Below are 14612 nucleotides of genomic sequence, written 5' to 3'. Positions count from 1 at the left end.
TATGAATGATTGGTCTTGGCTCATGTGTCACTAGCCTCAGGGAGCCTCAGGCTTCTCATTAACAGCAGCTGGCCTAAACTCACAGGTTGGCTTTGCCTGGGAATCTCCAAGCCCAGCACAAGGAGCAACCATCTCACACTGCTTTATAGCTCAGGCAGGATAGCCTAGGCAAAACACAGGTGGGGGCTGACCTTGGCTTGCACCACCCCGGAAACCCCAGGGGCAGTGCACCCAGTGGACAGTTACAGACCATGTCAGTGCACCACCTCCCTGCCCCTGCACAGCTGATCTCCCATGGAGGGCAGAGGATGGTGCTAAGTGGTTACAGCCAATCCCTGCAGGTGACTGGCCTGGATAAATGCCTCCCACTGATCTGCCAACAGCAGCTAAGGCTCAACTACAAGAGAGTGTATGCAGCCTACATGAAGGAAGCACCTTGAATACCCAGCTTGGGTGATAGGGGAGGCTGTGCCACTGGACCCTACAGGCCACCTACTACATTAGGGCACACTACCAAGACATGGAGTCAAAGCAGCTCTATCTAATATATAGAAATGAAACACAGGGAGGCTGCCAAAATAAGGAGACAAAGAAACATGGCCCAAATGAAAGAACAGATAAAAATTCCTGAAAAAGAACTAAACAAAATGAAGATAAGCAATCTGTCAGATGCAGAGTTCCAAACACTTTTTATAAGGATGCTCAAGGAACTTAGTGAGGACCTAAACAGCATAAAAAAGATCCAGTCAGAAACAAAGGATACACTAATTGAAATAAAGAACCATTTAAAGGGAAACAACAGGAGAGTGGATGGAGCTGAGGATCAAATCAGTGATATCTGATCAAATCGATCACCTCCTCCATGTGCCCTGACTGGGGACCGAATCTACAAACCAGGCACATGCCCTGACCCGGAATCAAACCCACAACCCTTAAGTGTATAGGACGATGGTCGAACCAAGTGAGCCACCCAGCCATGGAGGTAACGTTTAATTTTTTACACTACTGATTATTCTTTATGCTATTCCTAGGTTAAATATTTAATAATGTATTAAGAATTACCAAGGGCTCTTATTACTTTATACAGGGTGGGGCAAAGCAGGCTTACAGTTCTTTATACATGAAGCAGTTTATTCTTGTATTACTATTTATTAATTATTGTATTATTTTCCATATGAACATCTGTAAACCTACTTTTGCCATACCCTGTAGTGCAAACTGTTATTTATTTAACATTTTCTTTTTACTTTATTTTTAGAGAGAGGGGAAGGGAGGGAGAAAGAGAGGGAGCGAAACATTGATATGGGAGAGATACATCAACTGGTTGCCTCTTCCATGTCCTGAACTGGGACCTGGCCTGTAACCCACCCATGTTCCCTGACTGGAACAGAACCAGGGACCTTTCAGGTTGCAGGCCAGGGCTCAATCCACTTAGCCATGCCAGCCAGGGCTGAACTCTTATTTAGATAACATTAATGAAACAAACTTGCTCCCCTATCTCCTACTTCCCCATATCTTATTCTGAAACATGGTGGAATGATGCTTGTACCAGTTAGGTAGTGTAGGGACCACTGATGTTACAATTTCCACACCCAAAAAATACAGAACAATGAACAAAATCCCTTACGTTCTGTGTGAGAAGTGTTTCCAGTGGTAGGAAAAGATCAATGTTCTAATATGAAAACTTACGAGAAATTAGATGCTTGATTAATGAGGCTGCTGTAATCCTCTGGAAGACCTATTAATTTGTTAGATTCTCTTGGATAGCTGAAAAAAAAAAACACACACACATATAACCGGTTAATATGACATCATATCACAACAATGACAAGATAATTCGGCTTAGTCAAAATAAACAAAGGCAGCTGAATCTGAGTGTCTGAGCGCTACCACAGCAAAAAATTTAAAAATTCACACTTAAATTGAACACAGGGACTTTGGGTTCACATTTTTACTTGAAAGGCTCGAAATAAACGATCAGGACAGTAGACAGTACTTAGAATCTGCCCCATTTAAGTAAAATTGTGGTAGCTCTGGGAACAGGGGAGGGGCAGAAAAGGATCTTCATCCCCAGGCTTCTCCCAGAACACCCCAGTAATGGAGAGCCCAACAACAGAGCCTAGGAGAGAGAAGACAGAAAAGATGTGCTTATGAAAGGTGATGTTAAGGGACAAACGAGTTGGAGGAGAGAGGTAGAGAACAGGTAATTCAGGGATACCAGGCCAAGTTAATTCAGGTAAAACGCAGAAACAAGTTCAACTGGTATCTGAGGCCCCACCCTCACGGCTCATCGCTGCCTGGCACAGCTGGTGTTAGGCCCTTCCCTACGTTACCAAGGACAGGGACGGGGTGACTGGAAGCAAGAGGGGGCTACTTGGACTGCAGTTCTTACGTCAGAATCACTCGGGGACAATTTGGTGTGGGGGAGGGACAGACATGCTCGGAGCCCAACTTCAGAGAAATCAGAATTGGTAGTAGGGTCCTGAGAATTTTTTAAAAGTTCCAAAAATTGTTCTGATAGGGATGAACCATATAAAATTGGTGGTATTCAACCATGTTTGACTTATAACAATTGCAATTGCATATGGTTCAATCTAATAAAATTGGGGTGCTATCATCTCTGGGTTTGGAACAGACTATAAAATCAAAGAATACAACACACAATCTCCTTTAGCACTCTGATTTTTATGGATAATGTATTCAGCAAAACCGAGGAGATATTAATCAATGAAACACATCTGTTACCACCTGGTATTGCATTCTATAGAATCAGGGTAGTGCTAATGACAAAGGAATGAGAAAAAAACCCCCAAATGGACTGGTGCTCATTTGAAAAGCACTGAAGCTGAGTGACAGGAGTGTGGAATCGTCTTATGCTATTCTTTAAACTTTGGGATAGTTTTAATCTTTTCATAATAAAAGGAAAAAGTAAAGCTAAGAAAAACTTTTTTAAAAGACCCACACTTTTAAAGATCAAACACTTCAAGATAAAATAACTTTGTTATTTGCTTCCTCTGCCAAGAACAATGTACCCTATCGATGTTCCTCACTCTGACCTCTGCAAACTCTCCCCACCATTAGACTTAGGAGGACAGATGGGAATGAGAATGCCAACGGCCCACCTCTTGGAGCTGCTGGAGGCCTGGGAGGTGGCGGTGAAGGAGGGAGTAGCACTCATTCCCTGCTCACCACCCCCGCCCCCGGCCCTGCCCCCACCTCGGATGTGATAGTCTTTAACTTACCTGATAGCATCTCTTTCACCATTTAGATATCTTTTAACTTCACTGTTCTGACACCAGCTTTAATGTAATTGGGGAAAAAAAAAACAAAACACCTTTTACTTTTAAAGGGCTAGAACTAGAATTATTTTCTTCTCTAAATCTAGTAAGAGAAAAAAAAACTACTTTGCTTAATATATTTGCCTAATCAAAAGAAGCTTGGGAAATGCCATATTTTCTCTGCAGTTTTTAAAACCACAAAAATACGATCGTGATTTTCTAAACGTAAGAAAGCTAAATACATTAAAATTTGTGGCTACATGCACTGTTGTCCCACTAATTTGGACACTCTGGAAAAACCAGTCTGAATTAAAGAAAAGCTCTTATTACCTGGAGCTAGAACACTTAAATTTAAAAAGGTTTTTTTTACTGTAGTAAAATATACATAAAATTTGCCATTTTTAAGCGTATGGTTTTGTGGCATTAAGTGCATTGACACTGTCGGGCAACTACCACACAATCCACTTCTAGAACTCTGTCTACTTGGCACACCGCACCTGTTCAACACAACCCTCCTCCCCCACCAGTCCCTGGCAATCACCGTTCCACTACCGTAGGTTCCTCATGCAAGTAAAAACATACAACGTTTGTTCTTTTGTGACTGGCTTGTTTTACTTAGCATGTCTTCAAGGTTCATCCTCCACAGTGTGTCAGAATTTCCTTGTGTTAAGGCAGAGTAATATATCCCACAGTGTGGGTACGCTGCACTTCATCTATCCAGCCACCTGTTGACAGGCCCTGGGCTGCTGCCACCTCTCAGCCTGTGAACAGTGCTGCTGCGACCACGGGTGTGCAAGTACGTATCTGAGTCCCTACTGTCAATTCTCTCGCAATATATACCTAGAAGTGGAATTGCTGGATCACATGGTGAGTCTATGTTTAACTTTTTGAGAAACCACCCTACTGTTTTCCAGAGCAAATCTGCTTATGTTATTCACTAGCTTGGCAGAAGCTGTACCGCAAAGGTAACTCCTTAACTAAGAAGGCCTACTCCTTATAGTTTAAATTACACGGATTGAACTCTTCCAGGCTTACTAATTAAGAATTTTGCAATATATTTGATAAACTAAAGTTTGTGTCCACATAACTCCATTCAATGTAAGGAAGAGAAGGGTATAACCATTACCTCTCAATCAGTACTTTTGTTATCTCGCTGTTTTCTTGAAATAGCGAGATGAGGTTGCTTGGCAGGGAAAGGTAGTTACACAGATGTTCGAAATGCCTCGTTCCAGCAACTGCAAACAGAGAAGAGTGAGCACAGAACAACTGAGAGTGGAACCTGCATTGGAGGAAGCAACGGTAGAGCTCACAGGGAAGAATTCGCATTTGCCAGTACATAACTCGTAGGAAGGTCAGATGGCGCGTGGACGGGAGCCACAGAAAACAACCCACTCCCGAGTGGAGTCCAGGGGCTCCTGCATCACACCTGTTATACCTCCTTGGAGCCTGTTTTACCACTTACAAAGTGGTACGCCTGCACGGTCCACTTCATGGGGTTAGTTAGGAACATTCAATGACAGAAACAACATGCGAGTGTTCTGGAGAAGTATATATACAGCAGTACAGAAATGTAAGATGATTTCATCATGGGAGATGGGTTTAAACACTTATTCTATCATCCCTGCAAATGATTAGGAGGTCTACATGAATCTCTGTGGTGCCTGGACGACTTAGCTGAATGGAGATGCCAGTCCACAATCTTTTAGAGAACGGTACTACATGCAGGCACCCCATGTCCTTTGCTGAGGGACAGCAAACTTTAATTCTATACTACTTTTATGAAATGAATCAAAACAGAACATAGGAAACAACTGTAAAATAGCAAATGAATTCCTACATTAAAATCAGATTATGTGCAATTATGGATATCCTGAACTTTAATGCCACATGTTTCAAGTTAAAAAATACTTGAGCCCTGATAGGTGTGGCTCAGTTGGTTGAGTGCTGTACTGCAGAGAGTGAGGTTACTGGTTTGACTCCTGGGCAGGGCACATGCCTGGGCTGTGGATTTTGTTCCCAGTTGGGGTCTGTTAGAGACGCAGCTGATCAATGTTTCTCTCTCATCTCGATGTTTCTCTACCTCTCGTCCTCCCTCCCTTTCCCTCTCTCTAAAAAATAAATAAAATCCTAAAAAAGGAAACACCCCTTCAGATTATTGGTTTTCACTTTTTAAAAGCTGAAGAATCCAGTTTATGAATAATAATATAACCAAAAATTTTTTTACAAGATTTTATTTATTTACTTATTTAGAGAAAGGGAAAGGGAAGGAGAAAGGGAGGAAAACAGCAATGTGTAGTTGCCCCTCACGTATTCCCCAATGGGGGCCTGACCCGCAACCCAGGCATGTGCCCTGACTGGGAATCGAACCAGCGACCCTTTGGTTTGCAGGCTAGTGCTCGATCCACTAAGCTACACCAGTCAAGGCTATAACCCAACATTTTAATCCATGAAAGAGCAAAATTAGAACATTTTTAAACCTGTAGATATACATACAGAAAGCATATTTACTGAGATCCAATAAAATCACACTTAAAAATATGCATTTTATTCTACAACTGTGTATACCAACATAGTCAATTAGCTATATTCTAAACTTTTAATCCATTTTAATTTTTGCAAGTCACCTTAATTCTAAGCTGCTAGAATGAAAGACTACATATATTTCCTACATTTTGAAAAAAAATTTGCAGTTACCTTGAATTTCAGGTGGGGCAGGAACTCCACTTAAGTAATGAAAAAACAGAGCAGAACACTTCAGGAACGGCATGATTCCAGCTCTGACACTCCTCCAGAGATGCCAGCCAGAGGGTATTTCTTTCAAGACACTAAAACGAGAAAAAGAGTAGAAAATTTTAGTAAGTAAAGATCATTCTAGTTACAGCACAATGTGAAAGGAGACAACTGTCATTTGGAATTGATGGCATATAGGCTTAAAAAAAGTGGGTGGCTCTATTATAGGAGATGTCAAGAATAAATGGTAATATAGCTTCCAATGCTGTTATTAAACTTTATAGCCCTGGCTGGGTGGCTCAGTTGGTTAGAGCATAGGCCTGTCCAACGAAAGGTTGCAGGTTTGATTCTTGGTCAGGGCACATACCTAGGTTGTGGGTTCAATTCCCATTTAGGTGCATATGGGAGGCAACTGATTGATGTTTCTCTCTCCTCCTTCCTATCTAAAAGAATCAATTAAAAATAAAACAAAACAAAAGAAAACATATCCTCAGGAGAGAATTTTAAAAAATTTATAAAACTAAAAGAAAATTTGGAAAAGAAAAACTTATCTACCATTGTAGAATCTCTGTCAGCAAGTATTATTCTGGCAAACTATTGTCACACTAATTTGTCTTATTTTATTTATAACTAACATATCTAATTTAAAATTAACATGTTTTTCAGATCATAAACCATAATTTTTATTGAAACTGTAATATTCTGAAACACATCAATTATAACCTATACCAAATGATTCCTCTGCGAGCAAGCATTTAGATTGCTTTAAATTCTTTGCTAATATAATATTAAGAGTGTATCTGTTTATGTCCATAGGTTTTTCTATATGTTGGATTATTTTGTTAGTGTGGATTCTCAGAAATGGGATAGTTTAGTAAAAAACAAACAATATAGTTCTTGACATACACTGTGAGAAAGCTAAATAAAACTGCTGCACCAAGTCAAAATGACTTACAGCATGTGATGTTCTAACACTGGTGTTGCATTCCTGCCAGTCCTGGGTTTTGCCTAAACAAGTTATATCAATTTAATTTGCATATTTTAATTCCTAGTGAGAGAATGTTTAAGAATACCACTTTGCAAAGTAAATTCCACATCTCCACATGTCAAATCCTGAGCAAAAAAAAAAGGGTTCCATGGCAAGTAAACGTGGGAGGCTCTGCATGTTACTACTCTTCTCTCAAAGATCTGCAGCCTCTGAGGTGCCCACTCGTGAGAGTACAGAGCAGCTCAGGAGTCCTGCAGACACACTCCCGTCCTTTTTTTAAAACACGCCACGGACAGCACTTTGCCTTATTTAACAAAATGCTTTTTTCATGCTATCGCCTACTAATTTGGGGGGAGCTGCCTGTCATGTCAAGATTATGATCCCACCTTCCTGTGCACTGGCGGAGTGTTTTATACAAAGCAAGAACTGCTAATTCTTCTTCACCAGCAGGAGTCTCTTGATCCATGCCATTCGCTTCTGAAAAAGAACGAAATATCAGCACTCTGTATTTGTATATTAAATGAACCGGTGATCCTATCATTTAAGCACTTAAATATACTTGTATACGCACACAGAGTATGAAAATACTCCTACAAAACGCACATAACTTTAATTCCTCAGGTGTGAGCACAGCATCAATTTCCATCATAATAAGGAGCCCAGAGGCTTGGGGAGAAGCCGCCAGTGTGCTGATCCAGGAACCCAGGAAGTATGCTGTGAGCTGGATCAGCTGACTATACAGTCTATGGCGCTCATATAGTACTAAGCTTATAAAATAAAATAAAAAAAATAACATTACTAAAGGATTTTAGTAAGAGAAAGGAACTTGTTTCACAACTTGTCACATGACGATAAAGAGTAAACACAAGTAGCCTAACTAATATTTTTAAAAAAGGTTGTATTTATTTATTTTTAGAGAGAGGGGAAGGGAGGGAGAAAGAGAAGGAGAGAAACAATGTGTGGTTGCCTCTTGTGCGCCCCCCCCCCACAAGGAACCTGGCCCTCACCCAGGCATGTGTGCTGACTGGGAATCGAACTGGTGACCTTGTGGTTTGCAGAACAACACTCAATCCACTAAGCCACACCAGCCAGGGCCTAATTAATATTTATATACTATTCTCATTCAAATGCCTCTGCAATACTTTTTTTTAAACTAGGAAAACTCAAGTATGTCCTTCAAGAAGCTGACAAAGAGACGCACCTGTACACGAGGTAAGCAGGATCTGTACGATGTGTGCCATAGTAACCAGGTGGAAAATGTGGAGGTCGCCAGTGCCAAGGCTAATCCCTGAAAAATCCTGACAGTGCAATGCAGGGAAAGCGAGCACCAAGCCCACCTAGACACCAAACACAGAGAGTTAGACAGCTTGTCATTCCGTTTACTCCGGAACACGCTTTCATTTTCTTGATGTGACTCCCTTTGGAGTTCAGTCTCTCCCCTTAGATCTGTTCTTAAACGGTACACACATTAGAAATTCCACCAGCATGGGCTAAGTAAGACTACTTTAGAGCTGAGAGTTCTGATGGCACGATCACTTCGTTTATCCAGTGATTCCCCTATACATACATGGGGGAGACCCCTAAACCCTGGAACTTATTTATAAAAAACTGTATTTATTCTCACATGTTTAAACTTCAGTCACCTTCAAACTACTCTCTATTTGATACAATATACCTATTGGGACTTTTTTCCCTACTGCTATAAAGCAGTTTTTCAACTCATTAATTTTGATGCCTTTTAGTGCTTTGCTGTTTTTTGTTTCCCTTCTTCCATATCCACAGAATGTTTCCCTTTGAGGACTTTTTTCATCCAGGGAAACAAAAAGTTGCTGGGGGCAAGTGCAGGTGGGATATGGGGGTCATGTCGTTTTTTGTCAAAAACTCATCATGGTGTGGCAGGTGCACTGGTAAATCACCTATCATGAAATGGGCAAATGTGTTGAAAAAGTCTTCCAGAAAAAAAAAAAAAAGTCAACTGATGCCGAACACAGCCTCTCACAACAATGCCAGCTGGTACCAATGCAGATGGGTCCCTCTAGAGCACTTACCTAGCAGGGAAACCTGTACTATAAGGGCCTGCCTTCAAAGCTTATTGTTGATAAAAAAAAAACAGCTGAGCAGTAGAAAAAGCATGGATTTTGGACCCACAAATATCCAGATGTGAACCCCAGCTTCTCTTATAAGGTTTTTAGACAAGTTAATACCTCTGAGCCTCAGTTTCCCTAGTGGTAAACTAGAGATAATGTGTATGTGTTTTTAATACCTCAGTAGTGCGGATGGAAGGACCAACAAGAACGGATGTGGAAGCATTCAGGTATACGATACATGTCAGCGCTCCTGTGAGCCTGCTGCCGCCTGTCTACAGTGGTTTTCATGGGAGCAATGGGAGTATCACCTGGCTAATACTTACTAGGGACATGGTGCTCTGAGCTCTTTCCCTGAATCATCCCATTAGGTTCTGAATACAATCAGCTCAAACGTACAGAATCTAATGCCCAAAAAGATGAAAGGGACAGCACTTGGGGTGCTGCAAGGGACAGTGCACTCAATGTCCTGAGTAAGGGGACCCATTTGAGGTAGGGCTGAAGTTCAGTCAGTGGTATGTCCGGGTACCAGACTGCACAGAAGCCATGACTGTCCCTAAACCACACAAAGGGGATGTTGATCGCTAAGCAGTGTGACCACAGACAGGGCTGCATCTGTCCAAAAGCGCCATCTGGGCGGCAGCAGCCCTTATGCTACTCGGGTTATTCTTCCTTCTTTGTGTGTAAAAAGCATAGGGAGGTTATAGTCACTGACCTCAACTCCAAAGTAAAATAAGAGAGGGTTAGACACCCACGTCAAGCCTCTTAACTAGATGCCTTTTTTCTTTTTTAAATTTAAACTGATTTTAGAGAGAAAGGAAGGGAGAGGAGGAGAGAGAGAAATACTGATTTGTTGTTGCCCTCATTTATGCATCCATTGGCTGATTCTTGTATGTGCCTCAGCTGGGGGGAAAACCTTCAACCCTGTCATATGGAGACGACATTCCAACCAACTAAGCTGATCGACCAGGGCTGCAGCTAAATCCTTTAACATTCCCTTTCTGAGGTTCCTCAGAAAGAGTTATACTCAGAAGTGGTAAGAGTAACAGATGTTACTCTTCCTGTCTGCCTCTACATTGTTCACTGAGTCAAGATAAAGTTCCACAGTGTGATAAAGAAAATGTAGAACACAAATTACAAGATACTCACCAATAAATGAAACATGTCAATATCTAATATGCATGGGAGGTCTCCATAACTGTCATCAGGCACCAATGCTAAATAGTAAAAGAAAAAAATATTAGCACATTTCACATGCCAACATAAATATTATTTAAAATGTATATAATTTAGTTAATATATTTATCTTTATGCGATATATATGAATTTGTAAGCCAGAACTTGTACATGAAACAAACAGTATTACCAACATATTTCTCTCATAATGGAGAGAAGTTGCATGGTTAAAGACAAAATTACAGATGAAAAATTACCCTAACATATGGTACTTATATTACTACTCACATGCAAAAAGTTTACAAAAGTGTCCTTGCACCACTGAAAGTAATGCCACTGTCCAATGTGCTGCAGCAAATCTAGTTAGTGACCTGAGACAGTCATCCTGAAATAAAGAGATCGACACAATTAGCAAAGAAGCCAGCATAAGCAGCTCTCTTTTTTGAGAAATGCTAGCTCAAAGCACAGTCAGTCACCTGAAGCAAAGCTAGAGGCACAATGAAATCTCTCTAGATGGCATGCAACTGAATATGACATCTTTAACAATGTATCTCTACTGTGCAATAGATGGGCTGGGAAATACTAACTGTATGTTGAGTAAACCAAAGTGATCTCCTTGCCACCATGCTGCTGGTTGTCTACAGAAAAGAAATGTTTCCAGACAGACAGCAAACAAACAGACTTCCAGGAATATAATGCAGTATTTCTCTATATTTATTCTATAAACAGATACTCCGACACATGCAAAACCAATTATAATCAAGTATAAACATGTGCATGAAAAAGACAGCTGAATAATATGTTGATGAGTTTTTTATTCTTGCTTCATGCTCTATTTTCCAAAAATTTCTTTAATGTTGTTTGATTCAAAATATTGAGGACCTGCTACACGATAGTCTTGTCTCTGAAGATCTGAAAATGAAAACTGACAGCCCACCAAGGAGCTCACAGCCCTGGGGGTAGGAAGGGGAAGAAAAGAGAGATGGAGGCAGCTGAGGGAGGCGGGAGCACCAATGAGGGATATCAGACTCACAGAACATGTGAGGTTTCCAAGGGAAGACAAAGCTTGAAGAGCATCTTTAAAGAGGGGGTGTCTACTCAGGGTACTGAGCAGTAACAAAAGTCTTGGAAACTAGTATTTGGGGACTAGCAATGATTCTGTAAGTCTGGACCATGGATGTGGGGATTGCCAGGTGATAATGGAGAAACAGGCCAAGTTGTTTAAGAGGTATGATTGGGGTGATTTCAGGAGTAATTCCTCTGATAATGTATCAGAAAAGAGTGAGATTCACAGGCAAGAAATGACAGGGAGCTGAGCCAAACAAGTGGAAGTAGTGATGGAAGGAATGAGACAAATGTGCAGGATGGAAATTCATCAAACTCTGTGACCAGCTGGATATGAACATTCACACCAAACGATGAATCCAATAAGGCCTTTGAGTGTCTACTTGGCCACCTTATGGACAGCAATAGATATTAACATTAACTAAGGCAATGCGGGGAAAAAAATGATTTGGATTGTTCAGTGTGAGGTGCCTTTAGAAGATTCAGCCTGGCTGGCGTAGCTCAGTGGATTGAGCGCGGGCTGAGAACCAAAGTGTCCCAGGTTTGATTCCCAGCCAGGGTACATTCCTGGGTTGCAGGCCATAACCCCCAGCAACCGCACATTGATGTTTCTCTCTCTCTCTCTCTCTCTCTCTCTCTCTCCCCCTCTCTCTCTCTCTCTCCCCCTCTCTCCCCCCCCCCCCTCCCCCTCTCAAAATAAATAAATAAAATATAAAAAAAAAAAAAGGAAGAAGATTCAGGTAAAAAAATAAAGCAGGCAATGAGATAATAGTTCTGGTTTGGGAATCTTTTGGATATAATTGAAATCAGAGACATAGACGGGGTTACCAGAGAAAGGTATCAAGACAACTGAGGGTCAGGGGCCAAACTCAGGGGGTTAAAACATTTACAGGACGGAGGCGGGTGGATGGCAAACTGAGGAGCCGCCAGAGGGGTAGGGAGAAACCAGAAACGTCACAGAAATCAAGACAGAAAACGAGTTTCAAAAGGAAGTAGTTAACAAAATTAAGTAAATTGAAATGTCAAATAAGGGCCAAAAAAATGCCCACCCACAAGGATACCGGGGAGAGCATTCGGTGAACTTGGTAACAGGTGTTCCCAAGAGTGAAAATTGAGGGGAGTTGAAAAGTTGAAGGTTAGTTTTAACAAGAAATGGGAGCTAGGTTACACATTATTGTTTAAGTAAGCTTTTCTGTATATAAAATTTCTTTAGCTCAATATGAAATAAAATTAAAAATGGCAGGTGTTAGTTCTTTTATCAGTATTTTAGCATTTTTTATTGCATGGTGAAATAAAATATGCTTTAAAATGGCTTGGTCGTAAGAAGGATGCCTAGGTCACAGACAGGAGGAAGAGAACACTGTGGGCAGGAGCAGGAGAGAGGAGCACCCCTGTGCCCCAGAGGGGCCAGGAGAGACACAGGGAGAAGGTCACAGAAGGGGTAATGGACGGAGAGGGATGCGCTTCAGATACAAGTGGGAAGACCAGCCTCCTCACCCGACGCCCTCACCCTCTGACACCGGAGAGGACGGCAAGTGGAGAGGCACGTTAAGTCCAGAGAGTGGGAGTCAGGAAAGTAGAAGCTCACCCCTAAGTTGTATGGGTTCCGCAGATTTTTTGGGGTATTAACCTCTTATCAGATGTTATCTTTTGTTATCTTCTCCAATTCACTAGGCTGTTTTATTGTTTGCTTGGTAGTTTCCTTCTTTGTGTGAACACTTTTTAGTGTGATGTATTTCCAATTTATGTTTTTCTTTGGTTGCCCTTGTCCCGAGGAGACATATCCAAAAAAGGATGTTGCCAAGAGCCATGTCAGAGAGTTTACTGCTAATGCTTTCTTCTAGGGCTGTTACGGTTTCGGGTCAGGCATATGTTGTACCATGCTTTGCTTTATTGCACTTCACTGATATGTTTTCTTTTTAAACAAAGGTTTGTGGTAACCCTGCATCAAGTAAGTTTATTGGCACCATTTTTTCCAACAGCATTTGATCACTTTGTGTCTCTATGTCCCATTTTGATAATTCTTGCACTATTTCAAACTTTCTCATTATTGTATTTCTTATGGTGATTTGTGATCAGTGACCTTTGGTGTTGCCATTGTAACTGTTTTGGGATGTTACGAACCATGCCCATGTAACAGAGCAAACTTAATTGATAAGTCATGTATGTTCTGACTGCTCTGCTGACTGGACATTCTCTCATCTCTCTCCTTCTCCTTGGGCCTCCACATTCCTTGAGACACAATAATACTGAAATTAGGTCAATTAATAAACCTACAATCCAAGTGTTCAAGTGTGCATCCAAGTGTTCAAGTAAAAGAGTCAGGTGATGTGGCAAATTTCATCGTTGTCATAGTTTCAGAAAGTGCCACAGCTACCTGGCCTTTGACCGCCACCCTGTGGTCAGCAGCGCTGACACTGAGTCAAGGGTACACGCAAAAAGACTATGCCTTGTCGAACGCTAAGATGGTGGTTACCATTTTTTAGCAATAAGTATTTTTTAATTAAAGTATGTAAACTCTTCTTTTAGACATAATTCTAAAAGCACACTTAATAGATTACAATCCAGTGTAAACATAACTTTCACGTGCACTGGGAAACCAAAAACTCATGTGACTCGCTTCACTGAAACCTCGGCTCTACTGTGACAGTCGGGGACAGGACGCACAGTATCGCCGAGGCAGGCCCGCAGCGGTTCTTGTGCCTTGGATAGGCTCTCACATCAGTGGTTCTCAGTCCTGGCTCCTGGGAAGCTTTCAAAAAATATTAATACCCGAGGACCATCTCCAGAGACTGTGGTTTAACTGACCTGTGGTAGAGATTAGGGCTTTGGGGTTTTTCTTTGAGAATTTTTATGAGTTTATTTGAGCCAAAATGATGACATGCACTTGGGAGCAAGACATCAAGTGCTCCCCAAGATTAGACATTTTTAAAAGTTCCCAGGTGATTCTACAAATGACATGATTTTGCTCTTATGGGCAATTTTATGATTATAAGCTTAAATGGCAGGCAGACACGCCTCCACCCGACAGGAGCAGCACAGTAAAAACCAGCGAGCTCTGGCTGCACGTTCCCCTTCCTCACATCTGTAGGCCTTAAACGTACTGTTTTGACATTAATTTCTACTTAATTTAAATGCTGCTTATGAAGGGTAGTCAAATGTAGGAAAGGATGCACTATGTTTTATATTTCCAATTATAGCATTAAAAATTCAAGAACAGCACTGTTTTCAGTCTTCCCCCATATTTTCATGTGTTTAACTAAAAACTCTAGATGAAAAGACCCAAAATCT

At 41.2% G+C, this 14612-nt stretch overlaps 1 protein-coding gene across 4 annotated transcripts in view; it reads right to left on the bottom strand.

Moving 5' to 3' along the window:
• The window catches only part of UBR2 (ubiquitin protein ligase E3 component n-recognin 2), a 112887-nt gene that overhangs the window by 5987 nt on the left and 92288 nt on the right, over window positions 1–14612 (bottom strand). For all 4 annotated transcript variants that reach the window (XM_028508693.2, XM_028508692.2, XM_036025031.1 and 1 more), the window contains 8 exons: window positions 10545–10641; window positions 10230–10297; window positions 8198–8333; window positions 7383–7473; window positions 5973–6103; window positions 4405–4513; window positions 3243–3299; window positions 1690–1767 (listed from right to left, as the gene is read on the bottom strand). In XM_028508693.2, the coding sequence (XP_028364494.1) occupies window positions 1690–1767; window positions 3243–3299; window positions 4405–4513; window positions 5973–6103; window positions 7383–7473; window positions 8198–8333; window positions 10230–10297; window positions 10545–10641 (767 nt within the window). The remainder of the gene's footprint in view (window positions 1–1689; window positions 1768–3242; window positions 3300–4404; window positions 4514–5972; window positions 6104–7382; window positions 7474–8197; window positions 8334–10229; window positions 10298–10544; window positions 10642–14612) is intronic.

The sequence above is a fragment of the Phyllostomus discolor genome, chromosome 4 (genome assembly GCF_004126475.2).
Source record: "Phyllostomus discolor isolate MPI-MPIP mPhyDis1 chromosome 4, mPhyDis1.pri.v3, whole genome shotgun sequence".
Classification (NCBI taxonomy): Eukaryota; Metazoa; Chordata; class Mammalia; order Chiroptera; family Phyllostomidae; genus Phyllostomus; species Phyllostomus discolor.
The sequence above is the reverse complement of the archived record's forward strand: the minus strand, read 5'-3'. Positions and strand labels throughout refer to the sequence as shown.